This window comes from Pezoporus flaviventris, unplaced genomic scaffold (assembly GCF_033815535.1).
Source record: "Pezoporus flaviventris isolate CSIRO_AGI_PZ_B2104156 unplaced genomic scaffold, CSIRO_AGI_Pfla_v1 ptg000143l, whole genome shotgun sequence".
Classification (NCBI taxonomy): Eukaryota; Metazoa; Chordata; class Aves; order Psittaciformes; family Psittacidae; genus Pezoporus; species Pezoporus flaviventris.
In genome coordinates this window covers 1,875,981-1,897,605 of record NW_026892691.1, presented here as the reverse complement: position 1 = coordinate 1,897,605, position 21,625 = coordinate 1,875,981, and the positions used below count along the sequence as shown (strand labels likewise).

Genomic DNA, 21,625 nt, shown 5'->3' with positions numbered 1-21,625 from the left:
CTGCATGTCATAAAACATGAGACACTAATCATTGCAGATTGCAATTTCTTTCATGACAAGTAACCTTTTGCCAGCAGTGTTTTTAGAGAGACTCGTGACATGGTTCAGTTGCAAATTAATTGTTATTGTGTGTGTATATAATTCTATGATATTACAAAAATGAAAATATGTTAAGCCACTTTTCTGATTATAAGCACTGTTCCCAAAAGGCCAAAGCAGCTAGATCATTTCTGTAGAACAGGAAAAACTGTGAAAGCAGGACCTTGACTTCTCATGGGTTTCTTTGGAATTAACTACATTCTACTAGTTGATTCTGAAGAGGGAAGTCAAACTAGTAATTGATGTGGGGGAAAAAGAACTTTAAAAGTGTGAAGAGAAGGATAGCAAAAGTGAAAGGGTAGGGATTTTTATCCCAGGTTTTCTTAAAAGTCTCTCACAGAAAGTAGCTTTCAAATATCTATTCCTAATGGGCTTTACTTTATTGTATGAATTGGTTTTGGTATTACCTTGTTTTAAGATGTCTATGAGGAGTTTCAAAATGCTAAAGAATTTCACCTGAGTTCCAGGAATGAATAAACCTTTTTTTCTAATTAAGGTTTCTCCCTTGGAAAGTTTTTTTTGTGTTAAATGATATCAAGTCATAGTGGGAGGGGAAAAGATCAGAAGGGAGATTAAGATTAGGTATTAAGAAAAAAATCCAAACTTGGCTATGAGGGTGGTGAGGCCCTGGCACAGGTTGCCCAGAGAAGCAGTGGCAGCCCCATCCCTGGCAGTGTTCCAGGACAAGTTGGATGGGGCTTGGAGCAATCTGGTCTAGTGGAAGGTGTCTCTGCCTGTGACCGGGGGTTAGAAGAGTATGAGCTCTGAGGTTCCTTCCAACCCAAACCATTTTATGATACTCCAGGTGTGTATTCAACATGTGTTTCTGTGGTCAAGTTAACAAGTTTGTCAGTTCTTGTGCTTAGAAACTGATCTTTAGCAAAAGTTGATTAAAGCTCATCAGCTTTGCCAGAGCATATGTAGCACTTAACTACAGTAATTAACATCTTTCTATCTTGTTCTTTTCTTTAACCTTTGAAACTTTTAAACACCTTCTGTAAAGTATCTTGCTCTGAGAATCATATATGTGCTACTACCTGACTGTTATTCAGCAATCTTGTCCAACCAACTAATGTTGCTTAGTCATCTGTATCTGCATGCTGTAGCACTACCATGGGTCATAGAAATAACTCTCAGAAAATTCACTATTTGTCTTAAGCAAATGCTCCTTGCTCTCTTGGTTTGCTTGCACTGTGCCATGCAAGTAACTTCCTCTAACAAATTGGCTTGCAGTGTATGCTAACTCACTCTACGTGTACTGATTGAAGGAGTGTTTAGTAAAGAGCTTAAATTTCTGATTGCACTTAGTTGAGGTGAGCTTTCTTCTGCCAGTTCAGGAATTTTTAAAATGAAGCTCAAAATACCCTCAAATACCTGTCCTGTGAGGAAAAGCTGAGAGAGCTGGGATTTTTCAGCCTGGAGAAGAGAAGGCTCTAGGATGACCTTATTGTGGCCTTTAAGTCCTTAAAAAGGGCCTATAAGAAAGATGGGGAGAGACTTTTTGGCAGGGCCTGCTGTGATAGGAAAAAGAGTGATGGTTTTAAACTAAAAGAGGGAGATGCAAGCGGGAAAAGAAATCTTTACAACGAGGGTGGTAAAACACTGACACAGGTTGCCCAGAGAGGTGGTGAATGCATCATCCCTGGAGATGTTCAAGTCCAGGCTGGATGTGGTTCTGGGCAATCTGATCTGGTTGAAGATGTCCCTGCTCATTGCAGGGGGGTTGGACTAGATGTCTTTAGAAGGTTCCTTCCAACCCAAACTATTCTAGCATTCCATTAAATTTAAAATGCAGCATTTGAATTGTCTTATAATTTCAAGTAAAAATAATGTTACAGTATTTGCACAACATTAGTTTATCCCACTGTGTTCATATTATACTTAATACTGATTTTTCTTGGTAATTTAATTTTGATTTCTTAAAACAAGACTGAAAACACATTTTCAGAACTTCTACTCTCGCTGTCTTCTGCTATGAAGCCTTAAGGTGGGGTTTCTGTGACATGTCTTAACCATCTTTCTACTCTGTCTTGATATGGCTGATTTTTTTTTTTTTTAACAGCTTTCATCAACGTATACTCCTATTTTTAAATGTCCACCCATACTATTCATTCTGACCTTAATCATAAGTTCAAGTTGTAGTTTTGTATAGGACACGCTGATTTTTCCACTACCCTTTTGGTTTTCAAATACACAAAAATTTGATTGTTTGTGTTTGCTTCATGAAACTATAAATGCGATCTCTCCGTATCAAGGTATTGCGCAAGCAATGAAAACAATGTTAAATTCATTTTAAAATATATTTGGGCCCCCATTCTTGAGTGCTGGTTAATGGAGGCCATACAGTATTCATAGACTATGGACTGATGGGTGGAGAGCTCTGACTGGTATTTGCAAGTATTTCTGTGAATAGGAAAGTTGTTGGCATTGTTTCAGGCATCCCATTTCCGGAAGCCTTACTGTACATTACCATTGAGAGAATGGAATTGATTTACAGGAAAAAAAAAAAAAAAAAAGGCAGGCATCCATTACCTCCCCTTGTCACAAACATCCAAAAGGAAAGTCTATTTATTGTTTTGCATGGCAGGAAAAATTGGGGTATAGTTGTATGCAGTAGAAAATTGATTAAAAGTAGGAAAAGCGTGTGTCTTGTATATAGGAAAGATTTGTCTTATGTTGACCAGCTTTTTCTCATTATCTTATAACTTTTTTTTTTTGTCATGCTGTGTAAAATAGTGCACCTGAACACAAGGACTCACAAGGATGCAGCCAGGATTTTAGCTTTTTACAGTTCCCAGCTGCTGTTTTCAAAGCAGTTTGTGACCAAACAAACCATTGGTGGTCACAAAGATGCATTTGGGTTACATGAATACTCAAGAATTGAAATGTATTCACTAGATCTCACTTGTAATTTGGAATTCTGTGAGTCAGTTGTTAAAACGATGAAAATGAATGATTAGTATTGTAATTGGATCAATCATTGGTAGCCCAGAAATATTTATTGAAATGAATACATTAATATTTTATTTCACTTAAGCAGAACTACCTGGTAGACTTGATTTAGCACAATTTCCAGAAATAATCCTCATGCATGTATTAACATGAGTTTCAGAAGAGAAGTTTAGGCCATTATTTTGTCTCAAATGTCAATTAAAAATAATCCAATTCATCAGAGTTGTTTGTCATGAACTCTACTCACTTTTGCTGTGACTCATGTTTCACAAATACTGTCTTCTGCTTTTCATTTTAACTCACAGGGCTGTAAATATCTACTATCACTGTGTTTCTCTCCTGATAAATCAGTTCTTAGTAGTCTTTTGGGACAGATAATGCAACAAGCTTTATGACCAAAACCACCTTGTACTGTTTGGAGGGTGGTTAGTCAGTGGAGTGTGACTTTGGTTTTTAATTTGTGAGACTCAAGAAAAATAATATTTAGAAACTCCAACAACTACGTTTCATAATCCTCAGCCTGAAGCGAAAGATCAGCAAATACATGATCTATTCTTTGAAATACATTTGGAATAATACTTATTTTTAAAAAGAAGTGTTGCAGCTGAAAGCACTAGCTAAGGAAATACACCTTCTAAACTTTTCTTTCAAGCTCCTCCATCAGGATGTAGGTTAACTGCAGATGTTTTGGTAAAGTACAAAGGGATTCATTTTTGTATATAAAATAAAAAGTAAACTTACCATCACTGAGTCATGGTGGTCATTCTGATGCAAATGATTGAACTGGCCACAAAACATGAAGCAAATACAAACTGTAAACACTATAATTTCCCTACCTTTTTATGGAACAGGTTTGGCGATTTTTTTCAGAGTTGGAAAGTGTTTATGTCTTTCAGTAGATGAGTAATGACGATTAATGGTGAGCATTAAACATCCATTCTAGAACTATTTACAGTTGTTCCAGAAAATAGGCTGTCTTCAGTGCACTGTCTTCACTTCTTGCCAGTAACACTCCTAAGACAGTGATAACAGATTGGATCTAGATTCGGCTGACTTGCAGTTTCCAGTTCCAATACAAGGGAAAATCCCATTGAACCAATCACATGTAATACTTGCCAGTAGACACCTTTAAGTTTCTGGAATCCTGTATTTTTGTAACCTATTTATGGGATTTGACATAGCGTGCTGCATTGAGTTCAGTGTATTTGTTCTGTGAGAGGTAGGTATTGCTCTTTGAGTTAAACTTACTAGATACCCCATGCACATCACATCCTATTAATGCAAGAAATCTTTATTAATCTTATCTATGGTACTTTATTACTGGTTTATATATTTATTCAGTTCATAATTAAGAATCTATTGTTGTCTTAATTTACTGTGTTTAGGCAGTAAGATAAAGCATATGTTAAAACATATATACATACATCCCCCCTGCAAGCATTCAACAATATCACATTAAAATGGAGTATCCTGGGAGAAAACATTGCCTGAGATTGTCATGTGAATAGTTTGGTTTTAGTAGACACGACCTGCTATGAAATGAATGTCTCTTCATTTATTAATGTGTTGCTTTAATAATGGGAATTTATATTTGCCACTTAGAACACTGAAGTCCTTTGATTTGGAGCTTTTTCTTTTTCCCTGCTTGACTAGGATTTAGGGGAACTGGCTGTCCTTAGCTTTCATTGTCCCACTGAGATATGAGCCGCATTGTGACAGATGACCACATGACTGCCTGAAATATTCAGTGCTTGTTCAGACAAAGTTACGCTAAAATTGTTGAATTTTAAATATTCTCATATACTTTTCAATATTTTTCTGTATTTTTAAATAGTAAAAATAATATTTAGGAAAGATAAGGGTATGGTGTTTTAGTCTAAGGCAAATTGCTTCAGTGACAGGTTGTGGTACTAAATTCTGTTTAAATAAGGTTTTTTAATATATATTAATCTTAAAGTATGCTTCTCCATATTAGTGCTTTTAATAACATTGTGTAGCCTTTTAAATATTTGAAAATAAGTTTTTGCAAGAAAATTCATGTTTGGGGTGGGTTTTTTTAGGAGAAACACTTATGACCACATGAAGTTACCTGAAATCTACAGGAGTCATGGGGTTTTTTTAGCGATTGTCATAACCATTTTATTTCGACTTCTCAATGGCAGCTATTAAAAGCACCTGCAAAAAATGAGCAACTATCTTCAGTATGTTGCTTCCTTACTAAGACAGAAATAAAATTGCTTTCTTTTAGGGGTTTAAATGCTTTTTTTGGTGTACTTGTTTACTTTTTGGATCATGACTGTTTGGAGCTGTATGCTGTATAACAGCAACATGGAATAACTGAGATGGAATTGGGGTGTTGGGGTTGCTAACGTGGTTTATGCTGTGTTTAGTGAAACCAGTTAATGATGTTGCTAGTGGTGGTTTTGGTTTCTTTGCTGTTTACTGTGTTAGAGCAACTTGATGCTTTCACAAAAGGTTATGATAAGGGACACTTCTTGAATATTTTACATTATTTCCAATACTTAACTGGCAAGAAAAGCTAGTTTTGTTTTAGCTTTGTTTTAAAATGCGTTTGATTCCATAAATAAATAGATTTTAAAAATGGATCAGGGTTTTAACTAGTGGCTTATATTTCCCCTATATAGAATTGCTGCATCTGTCTTTTTATTAATGCACTTGTATTACAGTATGAAATACTGTTCATTATGATGAAATTCAACAAATTATTAATGTTGGCAATAATTTTGTGTTCTCTACCTATTTAGTTCATGGTTTCAATGCTGCATTTACAGTTAATTTAAAAATGTTTCCAGTATTTAGTCCTGGAGAAGCTTCTAAAACTTGGCACTCACCAAAACGTTTCTCCATCAGACTTCCTTTCTAGTAACTTTAGGGCATTAGCAAAACCTCAGTGTCTTACAGTAAACCAACTTTCTGCAACTGGAACCTCCCTGTCCTAGTGTAACAACAGACAAATAGAACTCTAACCATTATTTTTCCCTGAAACACACACTTTCAGGTTTGTATAAGCAGGAGAAAACGTAATAAATGAATGTTTTAAAATTTGTCATGAGATGTTTAGCAGCTAGTTAGTTACTTCAAATGCTAGACTGGAATCCTTAGATAAAGCTTATTCTTGTATTTAAGGGTGTCCAAAAACCTTTAAAACCAAGTTTTGTCCTTAATTTTGTTTGTAATAACTAAAAAATGTGTGGGTTGTTTGTTGTTTTGTTTTTCTTGGGCGGGGGGGGGTGTCTTGGGGGATTTTTGGTTTAAGCAGGTTTGTGGGGTTTTTTTGGGTTTTTTTTTGCTTTGGGTTTTTGTTGTTTTTTTTTTTTAAAGAAATAAATGTTAGTCTTCTACATAGAACAATAATAATCATAGAACCAAAATTAAAGAGCAGACACATTAAGTCACAGCTTTGGTGGTAGTGTTACAGAGTTCATATTGAAAAGGGTTCATAAATAACTTTCTTGCTTGTCAGTGACAAAATTCTACCAAGTCTTGAAGAAAAATGCCTTCATCAGAGTAGGCCTATATTTATATTATTTCTAAGGGAGGTAAAAATTACTTGGGGAACACACAGGACCTGTTCTACTACCCTTGCCATTTCATTGATCAGGGAGAATATTCTGAATTAGCTTAATGTTTAGATTACAATCAAGCTACTGGATCTCAGTAGCCTACTGCACTTCACCTGGTGACTGGTGACCATGAATAAGACTAAGATTAGGTATGGGAATATAATGTATTTTGCTTTGATTTATCAAAGAAAAAAAAATCTTATTTGTAGTGAACTGTGCATGGGCACATACACAAACTCACAATTTCATGTCAAGTAGTCCTCTCAGGCCTGAGTTTACTGTGCTTATGTTTCTTCAAATCTGAAAAGAGCATAATAGAACTGTTATTGTTCATGTCCAAGCATCTTTTTCCATAAGCACTTAAGCTAAAATTAACCTGCTTTTACTGTTTTTTGCATTGTTGGATATTTGTCGAACCATAGTAGTTTAAACATTGTGCTTTCTGAAACTGAGCTGTTGAGTGAGGTATAAATGTTTTTGTTTTTTCAATGGTTTCATGATTTGAATTAAGGTCTGTCAACAAAGAATAGGTTTGTGGCCTATTTATTAGCATCTAATTTACTTGATGTAAATGTGCACATTTTGATACTATCCATTCCATCCTTCCAGAACAGGTCATGGTCTTTAAATCCTTTCTTGTCTCCTCACAGCTCTAATTTGTATCTTGTAATTGGGCATCATCTTGTGTAGCTGGGCATGAGGAATCCATCATATGGTATGTCTAGTTCCGAAGTGTGAACAAAAATAAAACATGGTGCTGAGACCATCCTTCATCCTTTGACAGCTTTCTTTCAAGGAGGCTCTTATTTGGGCCTTTTCCCCAAGACATGTGATTTCTTGAGGGTACTTGAGGAATTGGCATTCTTAAAGCTTTCTGCCTATGGCAAATGTGGAATACAACTGGGCAATGAGACCAAAATTAAATGGGGCTGAGAAGAGGCAAACAGACAGAAGATTTGTAATAATTTAAGCTTTGCTTTTTGTAAAAAATCAAACTCAGGGTGGAATAATGTAGTACATACGTGTTTCTAATCAATTTTTCTTCTAAGAATTTTTATGGAGCAGCTAAAATGGCTAAAGTGTTAACACATGAGAGCGAAGTAAAGAAACATTCAGACTGAAGAGCTCAAACTAACTTTCTTAGTCTTAGGCAAAAGTAGAATGGAATTTTAGAAGAAATAAATATTTATCAACACAGTTAATTCTTGAGTAACTTACAGCAATTTAAAAAGCAGGAACTTTTTTTACAGTGTAGTTGCTCTCAGGAATGCAGTAGTCAATGCAGAAAGAGCATGTATGATGCCGTGGCTAGCAGCTCAAGTGGGACCAATTCATACTTTTTTAGGATAGTAGCTTTAATTTTTGAAATTTGCACTAGAAGTGAAATCTAGAAGCACTTGGGGTTTTGACAGCCCTCTTCCACTCTTGGTTTGTTGATTAAAAAAATGAACTGTTACATCTTATTTAACTACTGAAGTCACCATTATCCTAGCCATTTGAGCAGTGGTCTGTTTAAATGATTCTCCTTTACTGAAAACTTTAAGAGATCAAAGGTCTTTTCTCTCTTTGGAGATTGCTCTCATAACTGCCTGCTTGCACATGACATTATTATGCTACTTCAAGAAAAATTGTATCGATCAGGGTGATTAGGAATGGTCAATTACTGCTGTATTGCCTGCTTTGTTAATTTTAAGGGTGGGAGTTTTAGTAAAGTGCTTTTATTTCCGGAGTTGATATATTAGATGTCAGGATCCAAGTAACTTCATTCTCCTTTTCTAAAACACTGCTTTAGCATTTGCAATGTCCAAGAATTTTGTCTCCAAGTGATTCTATATCCTTCCTTTTACAACGGTCTCATTCTAATGCATGGTACTTGCTAGGGAAAAAAAGGCTGTGACCATGAGGCAGCTGTGATAGTACCATCTTAATATTTTAAGATGGTTGTCATGATAATGTGATTTTTTTTTTTTTTCATTGTTCTTACTCTTCCATTCCCTGTTGTCGTGTGTCATATCTTACTTGTGATTACTTGTAATATCTCTGGGATTAACTATATCAGTCTATGCATATTTATGATATTTTGAGTTCCACAGAACAAATGCTACCATCTGGACTATGCTGCAATAAAAATTTCAGCTAAATGATCAAATTAATATGTAAATAAAATAAACAGGTTTTGCCATAATTTCTGTGAATGCATGTATTTCAGCTGGGAAGAGGAGAAAACGGGCAGGATTTTTGGTAGCAAATGCAGGTAAATGTGCTAACCACTTTGCCTGTGTTGCACAGGTACAACATTTGGTACACCGTCACAAGAAATGAGTAAAAATACACAGCAAACAGTAGAATTTGCAGTACCACCGCAGAAAAGAGCCAGGCGGAAGCTAATGGACTCTCCGGTCACAGCTGAAAGTCCTGCTGCATCCAAGCAACCCAGTCTGTGTCATCTGGAGGATTCCCTTACCAAGGAGGTCCACCCTATTGTGTATACCCCAGAATTTTGCAGGAAGCCAGTAGAGAGCTTGTCTACAGAGACTGTGGTAAAGAAAGCTTTATACCTTGCTGGCCTTCAGGAAGCCAAGGTGCATGATATAGATATGCCAGTGAAAAAGGAGAGTGTTTTGGACACTACATGTAACATAATTCCAGAGTGCACCGTAGCTGACATGAACTCAACAGTGATTCTCTATGAAGGGACAGGTGAAACAACAGAAATGTCTACTGAGTCACCTGTGAAGGAGTCACAGCCATGCATCAATAGCATTCTGCACAGGTATTTTCCATTTATAAGAGCAAGGAATATTACCCAAACAATTTAATTCTGTTTGCCTTTACAACTGTATTTTTCCATTTAAGTCAATTTTATTTGTAAACCAAATATTTTGAAAATCAAGCCCTCAATTTTAACTGGCATCAGAATAAATTCTGCTATTTATTTGAAGCAAGTGGTATGTCGGTGACAACAGATGAAGCTAAAGGCTTATTCTCTCTTACAAGATAGATACCAAAAAGAAAATACAGTATTTGTGATATGGTTTGTGACACCTCAGGCAAGTTTCTTTCTCTAAGATTTAATTTTCCTGTCTGTAAAATGGATGCTTTAGCCTCTTTGACATTGAGAAATACCGTTGTTAAAGTTGCCATATATCTGTGAGGTTCTGTAAATCTGCCTCAAGTAATATTGAAATGAATTTCCCATATTGTTTTTCAACTTAACATATGCTTACTTACAATTGAGAACAATTTCACTTGACTTCTACCCAGAACAGGTTTTACAAAAATATAATTCTTTGATTTCAGACTTGAACTCTCTTCCTTAAAAAACAAAAATCCTACGTCAGTACTTGAGAAGCCCTCCTATATGGCAATGACTTCTGCTGCTGAGAGAAAAAGAAAAATATTAAGGTAAAATTAAACTCAATCTTCTATACAAATGAATTTGCATTGCTTTGTTATGTTTTCACACAAGCTTTGGTATTATATTTCAAATCTGAAAACCTCTTACACCAGTCATATGGACCTACTAAGGAGACGTTCTGGCTCAAATACTTTGAATGATTCAATTTATGGATTTTACCTGGTAAATTCTGAGGAATCGGCTTTTTTCTTTTTATCTTTATCCAAAAGCCAAAATTGAGACAACCTTTTTTTAAGTCATATTATTAGTTGCTTGTTGCTAGACAGTGAGTGGAGCTGCCACCTCATGGGTATTCTAAAGAATGTTTCAAGACCCTTGAAACATGTTCTATAGATAGATCACAGGGCATGGAAGAAACTTCTTTGGTTTATTAGCATCTTTGAGATAGCAAATCTTCCTAGTAGATTATCAGATTTGCCTGATCTAATTTCATGTTCCTGTTCTAGTTGTTACTAATTCTTGTTGTAAGCTATTTTCTAGGATTGCTCCTATGATGAGAAAACAGGCAAATCTCACATTTTAATTTCTTCAAATAAATGATTATTAATTTAGCAAAATAAATCACCTGATCCCTGAAACTGAGCTAGTTTTCTAGATTCTCTTTAGGCACAGGTGTGGGAACTATTGGAGCCTGATTTACCTGAAGGTAAATGTTCTATGACAGACTTAAGAAGTACTTTTTTCTAATAACTGTGTATTGATTTCCAAATTTATGTATGCTTAGATCTTCCTTAGAGATAAAAATACTAGCTCTTTCTGCTCTTTTTATCTCATTCCTACTGTATCTCAAACACGTATTTCGCTGTTTCCAAGTTAGAATAACACTACAGGAAAATCCCCCAACTTTTATTCTTTTTGTGGAGATTATTTCCTCGCCCTCAGAGTACAAACTGTCTGTAAAGCAAAGTTCTTTGGTTTTCACTAGCAGCTTATGATGAAGAGAACGAATGAAAGCTTGTTTATGAAGGAGGAAAGGAATATGCTTTTCAGATATTGTCTTTCCTTTCTCTTCTTTTTTCCCCTCTTTTTTCTCATGCTTTCCATGTTCATTCCAGTCATTCATCTCATACTAACATTAGAATAAAATATAAATCTGGCATATTCTCTAAATCAGAAATATAATTTGAAACAGTCTGTTGCTAGGACAAGGGATAAGAAGCAAGTCAGTCATCATACAGAGGCTGCTTTTACTAAACAGCATTACGTTCTTATTGGCATGTAGTTCTCTTCCAAGAAGCATGCACGAATAGTACTTAGGCCTGGGACAAAGCAAGTCTTTGTATTTACTGCTTGCTATATATTTTCATTTGGGCAGAAAATCATGATAAAGAAAAACAGTGTAAGTTAGAGCACTATGAAGTCAGAATAATACAATATCATTAGGGGAATAGGAAAAGCATAGAAACTTGGTACGTAAGTATAACTAGCTTGCTTATGAGGCTGTCTTACAGAGTGGAACTGGGGAGGTTAGTGAGGCAAGTGTGAAATGGTGAGATTAGATAGGTTCATAATTTTCACTGTAAATCTGAAGTTCATCACATAAAAGGCTATAAAATATGGATGTTTTGTCTTAATGAATTTGAAGCTTTAGCAACTTTCTTCTAGTTTAGCTAAAAAGTATTGCCTGCTATGAAGCCACCCCCTCCAGCTGTGTTGGAGAATATAGAAAAGCTATTGTAGCAATGAAAAGTGTTATTTGTTCAATAAATGCAGCTTGACCATTTCAAGTATTTCATACATGTGTTAAGATTATTTCTTAGTATAATTTGCATGCAGTGACCATCAAGCTGGCTTCTGGGGTTTCCAAAAAGCTGTAGCATATTGGTCTTCATTTTAAGTAGTAACAGTAGTTCTTATGTTCACAGCTGAAATGGTCTTGTAGGCTTTTAAAAAGGAAAAAGGGGGATAATATAGGCATCATAAATTATTAGTTTATTCTTTGCATTCTGTTACATTGCTTAATATATTTCTACATTGCAAAGCCTAAAATACTGGGACTGTAGCTTAATCCTTTTGCTGAAAGCAAACTCTTTCCTGTCTTCTCTTTCCAGTTCCGCATCAAACGCTGGGCTAGGCAGCCTGCGAGATACTGTTTCTGCAAAACGCATTCGACAGGAGGTCTTCTTAAGCCACACAGCTTTGCGAGTACCCAAAATGGCAGGTAAGTGTCAAAACTCAAATATATGATGCTGTACTGTAACTGTGTTGGTACAGGAGGCCCAGAGTTAAGGTGGATACTCAAGGTTTTGTCAATTTAACAGCATAGGCTGCTGTCATCCATACACTAAGCTGTCAGCTTGAGTAGTACATCCGTTCATTAAAAACAAATCTGAATGTCTAACCAGTTATCTAGATGATATCTAATCAAAAGTCAGTGTTACTACATGCATGCTGGGAAAACCCTTTCTGAAGACTTAAGGTCTTCCACCAAAAACTTTTTTGTGTACTTGTTGAGAAATTAGTGAACCCATTTTATCTTTTGCCAAGAGGGGTTTACAGCAAAATATCCTCTAATCATTTCCATACCTGTTTTTAACAACTTGCTTTGTTTTATCGTACTGCGCTAATTTTTTTTTACAGATACAGGGTGAGGATATTTTCCCCCAGAGTTTTATTACTTTAATTTTGGAGCTAGTTTTTGACTAACGCAATGGCAGAGGAAAAATTATTTTAAAGCAATATTTAGGAATTATTTTGCTTCTAACAGATTGCTGATAATGCTATCAGGTGACATTCTGTCAAAGTCTGCTACAATTCCATGGCTTCTCACTGAGGTATATCTTTACTATAACAAAACCAGTTGCAAATAATTTTTTTCAATTGATGTGTACGGAGGTATTCTGTTCACAGCTACCCAAAAACCTGTGTCTTTCTTAGTGCATGGCACACTACATTGCTTGGCACCTGCAGTACATTTTAATGCACTAAATCCTTACAATTTTCCTTTTCTCTCTCCCCACTTGTCTCCTTTTCTATCTTCAGAAATACACCTAATGATCTTCATTAGTGCGGTTTAGAGGAGATCAAAGATAGTTTAAAGTTTTGATCTGCTGCTGTTATGAAACAGTCTGATCGTGCAGCTTTGCGCAATGGCATAGGCAATATGCACTTTTACAGCACATAAGTGTTTTTCTGTAAGAACTGATGTGAAGGAGCAAGTACATATGAATGCGTTGTTCTCCATTCATGGGAAATGTTGAGTCTCTATTAAAATAAACTTCCTGAACAGTGTAAACCTGAGGCAAAGTATTATCTGACAGATAATTACTTACTTGGCAAAGTGCATGCATAGTTACATCAATTTCTACTACTCAAGACTGGGTTATGAAGTTGCCAAATTCAACTGCTACTCTGGTATTATTGAGAAACTCTGTAATGAAGGACCACATTGTGAAATAGAGAATAATTTTTTTGATTCTTCAAAGTTTAACTGAACGTAAAATACATCTTGCTTTCAATAGCATGCATTCCAGCAGAAGAATGAAATATGATCAAATCCCTTAAAGGAAGAGCTGCTTTTTGATTAAATAGCCAAAAATTTTCTAATGATTGTTCATTTTTCAATACTGTTCTATAATAATATGGATTAATAAAACTTATACCTATTTCTACATTTTATATAGACCACTGTGCCCTTTTAATAACATCTCATGCCAATTGAGGATTAATTATTGGACTTTCTAGGCAGTTAGCAAACTGGATTGCTGAGCTGAGTTATTAAGTTTTTGCATGTCAAAATTAGGCTCTCGAGGACAAGAAATAGCTGTAAAAATTCTCAACACGCTCTGGAAGCAAGATATTCAGGTAGGCCAGATTCTGCTTATGTTTATTGAATGAGTGTCTCTGATTTGTAATAAATGCTCTTTCTTCACTAGGAATGAAAACAAGGAGCTGGAAGCAAGAACAAGATGTGCCAAGAAACCTACTTAGAAGCTTTTCTGAAGGAAACGTAGCGTTTGGTGTCAAATCAAGGACATCAAAAAATCTTTTACTTCGTGTTTGTAAGAAAAAAATATAGGGTTGACTTCTGAGTTCATCCATATTTCAAGCAGACTGGATGGACAGCACATGAGGACAGGCAGACTTTTGTTTTACTTCTGTGAATTCTTTTGTATTAAAGATGTCTCAGTATTGCACTATTTCAGTAAGAACCACTTCTTGGAAATAAAAGGATTTTGTTAAATTCTAAATTAAAGTAAGTTATTTTTTTTGTCTCCTTTTAGTTCGCAAATGTCTTTGTCATATTAACAAATGAATAAGCAATTTCATTTCAGTATACCTTTTGACATAATATTTGTGAGCGTTTCTCTGTGTTTGACTAGCAGTTTAATACTTCAGATGATGCAAGTCTTTAAGGGGATCAGTCATACTGTAATTTTTAGATGCTACCTTAAATTGCTACCTGCAGTCAGTCTTAATTTTCAATGGGAATTTTGTGATACAAAAGTTAAATTTGTTTTGACCTGCTAAGTCACTTTGACTGTAACTTCTTAATGTTAAAATTGTTTTTTCATTTGGAAGCAAGTCAAACAGATGCTAATACTAAAACGCATTCCTGCTTAGCATTAGGATGCCAGTTTATTCTTAGATATCTTCTGGTAGATACAACCAGTGTGGTACCAAGAGACACAAATACTTACAAAAAGTTTTTTTTAATTATTATATGTAGATGCTTTTAGCCTTTCTTTTTTTTGTCTGTTGGTTGTAAATGTTCCTGATTTGTTGTTAATGTTTTTAATTCAGTTGTAAATAGGGTAATTGTCAATTATTTTAAATAAATGTTTAATTTTAATAAGCAATATAATGTCAATTGAACTTCTAGGAAAAAAATACCTTTTTGCCTCTTCTATCATGAAAAATGCCTACATTAATCTTGACAGGTATTGCTAGAAGTATACATAGTTTATATTTTATCTTGTGATCGGTGATTAATATTCAGAGACAAGGTAGTTTATATATAGCTGTATTGAAGCCTTGACAGCCTGCCGATCCTGAGGAGTGTGGTTCTAATGTGTTTGGTCTGTGCAAATAGAAGTGTAGATATGAATTGCCCCAGACTAAGGAGAACTAGTGGAAGAAGTCCAGTTGCTAGTACAGAGGTTTTAATTGCCTGCCTGAAGCAATGAGCTTTCAACCCCAGTCAGTTAAGCAGCACCAAGTATGCGGCAGAAAAATATTCTGGCTTGCAGCAGTAATAATGGGTTTAAAAGAGTTTCACAGGTGATGGTGTTTGTTCGTCACAAGCTCTCATGTGACAGAAAACTGGACTCTGTGATCTAACAGCTTTTATAAAATTAATTCTTAAAATTGTTTCGGTATTCCAAATGTTCGTAGTTTGGTTTTTTTTTTGCTGTCTGTAGTCTGTGATTTTAGACAAACTAATATAAACCTTCTTCCCAGTTATATCTCCCCCTAGCTATCGAATGTTGACATGTTGATTCTGGACACATTGGACTGCATTTTTCAGAAGGCTTCTGAAGGAAATGGTCACTGTCTGTATAAAATTTCAGGACCACTTGTTGGGACAAGCAGACAGTGTTGCAGAGGTTGACTTCATCAGGGAAGTTCAAAGAGCAAGGAATGATTCCTTGAGAAGTAGACGTTACTAGTGAAAAATGAGATCAGGAAAAATTTAATCCTCCTACTAGCATTCTAAATAGAATATAGGTAATATAGTTGTGGTAAGCGTGAGGGCATGCTGATAGCATAATGAGGACTGAGAAATTATTGGCTGTGGGAAAGGCTTTCACGAATAAAGTTCTAAACCTCAGAAAAGCCTAAAAGCTGTAATTGGGGACGTGACCACATTTCAGTAGAAAGGGTGGGGGAGTCATTTAATATTTCTCTGTCATGATGAAAACCAAGAATTAGTACTTATTAATTTTAACTTGGGATTTTGGCAGCTGGTACAGCTAAAATTGTAGAGGCCACACATTTTTTTATTTATGTGATGTCTTCCGAATTCTGCGTTTAATACAAAGTGTGCACAGGGAGCTGTTTTTGTTCATACTACTACATGTCTGCAAGAGGCATGTTGAGCTTTGCTTATGAACATATTTGTAATGTGCATTGCTTTTGTGGCATGTAAGACTTGCACATTAATGTTCCTAGCAGTTTTGACAGGTTTTCAGACAAGCTTGTGCATGCAACATTTTGGTACTCGGTCAAAACAGAACTGATAAGATCTCATCCTTTCTTAATGTGTTTGGCATAGCCCTGAGTAGAACTGCTTCAATTGACTTGCAACAATTTCAGGGACTAAAAGAAAAAAAAAAATCAAAAAAAAAAAGTGCTGAGAAAATTAGCACACTGAGCTGAGAAGTGACTCCTGTTCCTAACTGCTAACCAGATGCTGATCACAAGTTTGTTAGCTAGGTATGTATATAACATTTATAACTCACATAAATGCTTCCAGAAATTATAACAAATTGAAGCAGGATTTCCATACTTTAGATTGCTATTGATTAATATACTGCTCTATTGTACATTTATTTATGTACATTGTGACATACTATGAACACATCTAGACTTCGTAAACAGAAGTGTACATACATACTGCTTCAGAGTACATTTCACAGATGGTGCTGGTAGAGATCTTGTTAGTGTCTAGTAAGTTTTTTGTCACATTGCCAGTTTCTTCTTAGAAAACAAAGAATATTTGGGAAGCAGAGGAGGTAGGATATAACTGCATTTGCCAATTTTCATTGCCTGTTACCTGTTGGCCTGCCATGTACAAGCTAATTTAAGTGATAGCATTTATCAGAAGTATATATTTAATTGATTTCACTTTGCTGTACCATGCAGTGTTAAATCATGCTAGATAGGATGTAACAGAGTATTACACAACATAACATGACTCAGGTTGAACCAAGAATTCAAATGATTTTAGTCAGTTTAATTTTCTTTATCTTAAAAAAAAAAAATTTAAAAATAACACAAACCAGTAGTTTAAAAATAAGTTTCCTTGAAGAAAATGTCGTGCTCCTTAACTATCCTAGACATCCCTGATAGCTAATACTTTATAGTTACTAAGTGAATCATATTTGCTATGTGATACACATGACAACTGTTGTATGCTTGAGCATAAACATAGAAATGAAAGTACTGATCTTGGCTTATCTTGCTTTCTTATTCAATGCAGAAAACTAATTTCTTTAAAACAAATGCTAGCCTGAGTCAAAAATGTAGGTCTAATATTTGTGTCTCTAATTGAACATTCATGAGTTCAGTGCTGCATATCAGCATTGTGCAAAGCTGTCCTTCTTATGCAGATGTCTTATTTTAGTGTTTTGGAAAGTTCATATGCTAAATTATTGGAGTATAAAACTCTCAGAAAATCTGTGGATAGATAAATTGCAATGATGTGCTATGTAGTGTATTTTGGAGAAGGGCAAGAAAAAATATTTTGTAAGAATTAATTTTTTGTAATGTTTCTTCGGAATATTTCTGAGTATGTTTTGCAGTATAAATCTTAAGCACCTTTTTAAACTAAGATACATTGTTGCCATAATAGCTTGTGTAACTGGATGTGAAGAGTAGTATTTGCTTTAATATGGTAGTCTTCATGTTGGAGTAGTAAAAGCCCTTGCATCGCTCAAAGGGGGGTGTGAAGTATTCAGTATTAAAATTATCATTGCTCTTCCATCAAACAAAAGCAGTCATGAAAACTTCAAAATCTAAAAATATTAGCATCCTAGAGGGATGCTGTCTAGGCTTCCTTTAGCCAGAAGAAAGTTTCCTTGTTCTATGGTCTGCATCAGAAATATGTCGTGCTCCAGTATGTCTTATTTTTCCTTCTGAAAGTATTGCTATCAACAGGAATTCCTATGGCTTATGTCTAGCTGCTGCATTTATATAGCTGAACCAAGATTCTGCCCCACTGAGAAATTCTTAGCAAAGCATTATAAAAGCTGTAGGGTATAGTTGGTACTATGATTTATTTACTTGCTTATTTTCATTGCAGGAAGTGAATTTGTAGGAGTTATCTGAAGCATAGGTTTGGGAAGCAATGAATATTTGTTGCTAGGGATAGAGTTGAAGAGCAATATTGTTATTAGTGAAGCTATAGACACTGAAGCATTAATGGACAGCTTCATGCCCATTTTGCAAAACACTTTTCATGACTAAGTCCACAAAGCAGCAGATATTTCAGTCATTTCTTTGGAGCAACAGCTTTTCACCACACACATGGGCCTACATGGCTGTGCTCCAGCATATTTGTACCAAATGCCTGGGCGTGCTAAAAGCCTGTTGTGTCCATTGATTTTGGTAGAATTGTAGCAAGCTTTGTTTCCCCGATAGTAAACAAAGACCTGTGCAAACTTATATCCAGACACACCTGTAGATTTCTGTAGGTTATATAAAACTTTAAGATAGCAGGCCCAAGAAATCATATCTGCTGTCCTGTCTGTCTGGCAAAGCACAAGAACTTGATTGGGTTATTAGGAAAAGTCATTTTTGGTGCTGGGAGAAGTTTTCTTAGCAGACAAATTTTTTTATATCCTCTACTGAGGCAGCTGAGCCTTTTGCACCTGCAAGTTTGGGTACTCTGCTGCAGAAGATAGCAGGTATGATTTGGAAGCCTGACAACATAATGAAAAAATGAGGATTTATTAGCTAAGTGGTCCACTTTGAAAATAATTTGGACTCCTGAGTAATTTGTTTCACTTTGGCTTTTTTACAATTTGTCTCTGTAAATAAACATAAAGAAACTAGAGAGAGTAAATGTTCTTAGAAAATTCATCCACTACAAGTGTGAAAATATGTAGTCTTTCCTGTAGGAAATTCTAAGAGCTGCCTTAATAGAGAGTAGATGTGTAATGGTAAATGGCCTGTTTTATTTCTCTACTATGTAGTGCTCTTGGGAAAATTATTTTGGATTTCCCCGTTGCTTTAGGTTCAATTGTGCTATACACACTAGGGCTTAAGGGTTTATGTAGCATGACTGTTGTACATCTAAATTCTGCAGGGGAGTGATTGAATCTAACATTTATTAGAAGCTACAGTAGAGTAAATCAAGCTTTAAAACTGTTTAACAAAAACAGTTTTCATTTTATGGTTTGAATTCTAACCTTCTTGATTACTGGCATTATTTATATTTCAGAGGGTTACAGCAAGATGTTGAAAACAGTTTTCACAGTTGGCTCTTTAATGTCTTTAAAAAGAAAAGCTATATAGATAAACTAACTTTGGATACTGCAGTGATTTTGTATTCTGAAGGAGACTGGAAATGGTTGAATTAGTTAACCATATGATTAATATATGGAACATGTTTGCACTGAAATCCAGTAGCTAAATTCCTGTTGCTCATCCCAACCTGCATCCGGTCAATGACGTAAGGGAAAATGGTCTTTAAAAAGCAGAAAACGCTGTAGTCATTAGAGACTTAACTTTATGTAGATAAAATAGTGTCAGGAGGCACTGTGGTGCAAATTACACTTCCATGCACCTAAAGCAATGCTTGACCTGCCTAAGTCTGAGCTAGCATAGGTGGTGCCCTGAAGTTATCCATCCCTCACCTTTGACAGCTTTTGTAAGAAGAAAAAAAAGCCCAGAATAGTCACTAGAATATTTGACTGGGGAAGGGAGAACTAAACCTGAAGTAAATGTTTAAAAAAGTGGAAAGGGTAGTTAAATTCTGAAGCTGTTCACCTGAGGTATCTATCTAGTGTTTATCCCCACATCTCTAGTGGGGAACGGAGGTAAAAACCAAATACTTAAAGCCAAATAAAGGAGTTTTAGATTGGATATTAGGAAAAACTTCTTCACAGAGAGGGTGTTCAGTCATTGAAACAGACTGTCCAGGGAAGTGGTGGAATCACTATCTCTGAAAGTGTTCAAAAACTGGATGAGGCCCTCAGCAACATGGTTTAGTGGTGGTCTAGGCAATGCTGGGGTAACGGTTGGACTTAATGATCTTAAAAGAACTCTTCCAACCTAATTGATTCTGTGATTCTAATCATAGAAGTCAAAACATGTACCTTTGAATATTGGAAATTTTTCTTGACAAGAAATAGATACGTTAACATTTGAGTTTGAAGAGATGGAAAGCACCTTTATCAAGCTTGCAGGGCCACCAAGCTGGTGGTGTGCATCTGCCATGGTCAAGGGCAGGGCTGTCATTCAGAGCTAAAGGAAATGACCAACAGGAACCTCTGTACTCAGTGTGGTGCCCAGGGTTGAGTACAAGACAGGCTGAAAGAGTAGGTTTTGGGTTTAGCTTGGCAAAGAGCCTAATAGTGACCTGCATACATCAGAGGAGGTTGAGAAGACAGGGCAAGACTGCTTTGGGGCATGGCTGGAAGAACACAGTGATCCTAAATTGAACTAGAGGTGTTTTTAATGGGGAGCATAACAAGGTGCTAGAATGTGGGGGATGGAATCTCTGTGCTTGGAGGTTTCAAGAAAATTGGACAAAGCCCTGAGTTACTTGGTCTGAAATCAGTGTTGACCCTGAACTGAGCAGGAGGCTGAATTTGATGACCTTTCAAGTTCTCTTCCAATCTGAATGATCCTACAATTCAAAGGAATGGGATGAATTGTCTCAAACTGAAGAGCCAATATAAACTACTTTATAACAGGGTATTTAACGGAGTACTTATAGATCTCTCACTAGTCAAAAATACTAAAGGTCAAATATAGAACAGCTAAATAAGTGTGATGAGATCTACTGCTTCAGTTGTCCCTAATATTAGTGACTTGCAAAGAGGCAAAATTGACAGGTTTTGTTAGTTTGTTTAAACTAGGGTTCTATAGTAAAACTTAAAGAATTCAATAGGCAATCTGATACGAAATATTGACAAGATGTGATAAATAAACCTTAGGGCAGGTGCAGTTGTTCAGTAGAGGGAATTCATGTTTCACAAATCTGTTATATTACAGTCTCTGAGATTATAGTTAAAATAAGACTGCTTAATGTAGTCCACTTAAATTTCCAGAAAGCTGTCAGAAGTTGCCTCTGGGCAAAGGTGGTGGTGTGGGAATCTGTAACAGTTAATAAGTGCTTCCAAGGTCAAAACCAAAAGGTGGGAATAAATGGTCAGTTTTGAGAATAGAAGAGGTTTTCAGTGTAGCACAAGTTTGCTAGATCCATAGGGTTTAATATATCACAGATTATTTCAAAAAGGGGTCCTAAAGTAAGCTGATGAAATTATTGATCCAGAATTACTCGGGTAGTTGAAACAAAAGCCAACTCTGAAGAGCTGTAGGAGCATCTCAGCTACTGAGTGACTGGACATAAAATAACAGATGAAATTGAATGTCAATGAATGCAAAATAATGCACAATAAGGAAAACAACCCAAACTATATATGCATGACGAGGGGTTCTCAAATAGATATTATGACTCAGGAAAGAGACCTTGGAGTTATTGTAAAAATACCATGAAAACATCAGCTGTGGCCAAAATAGCAAGAAAATGAATAGAGAACAAATTATTGTGTAAATCCTTGGCATGTCTTCATCTTAGTGTTGTCCTACACGTTTCAAACAAATGTAGTGGAACTACATAAGGTGTAAAGAAGGATGAGAGGAGTGATTAAAGTACTGAACAGCCTGAATACAAGGAATGATT

At 35.7% G+C, this 21,625-nt stretch overlaps 1 protein-coding gene and 1 long non-coding RNA gene across 3 annotated transcripts in view; both read left to right on the top strand.

Moving 5' to 3' along the window:
- KIF18A (kinesin family member 18A) overlaps positions 1 to 14,700 on the top strand; it is a 35,702-nt gene extending 21,002 nt beyond the window's left edge. Inside the window, exons 13-16 of one of the 2 annotated variants that reach the window (XM_061479177.1) lie at positions 8,925 to 9,408; positions 9,936 to 10,040; positions 12,105 to 12,214; positions 13,929 to 14,700. In XM_061479177.1, the coding sequence (XP_061335161.1) occupies positions 8,925 to 9,408; positions 9,936 to 10,040; positions 12,105 to 12,214; positions 13,929 to 14,071 (842 nt within the window). In that variant the 3' untranslated portion in view covers positions 14,072 to 14,700. The remainder of the gene's footprint in view (positions 1 to 8,924; positions 9,409 to 9,935; positions 10,041 to 12,104; positions 12,215 to 13,928) is intronic. The other variant, XM_061479178.1, reaches the window with a different exon arrangement.
- Positions 5,118 to 8,894, top strand: LOC133282839 (uncharacterized). Its single transcript, XR_009747720.1, has 3 exons — positions 5,118 to 5,252; positions 7,286 to 7,350; positions 8,845 to 8,894. It is a non-coding gene; the product is annotated as an uncharacterized LOC133282839 (long non-coding RNA).
- Positions 14,701 to 21,625: the final 6,925 nt, after the last annotated feature.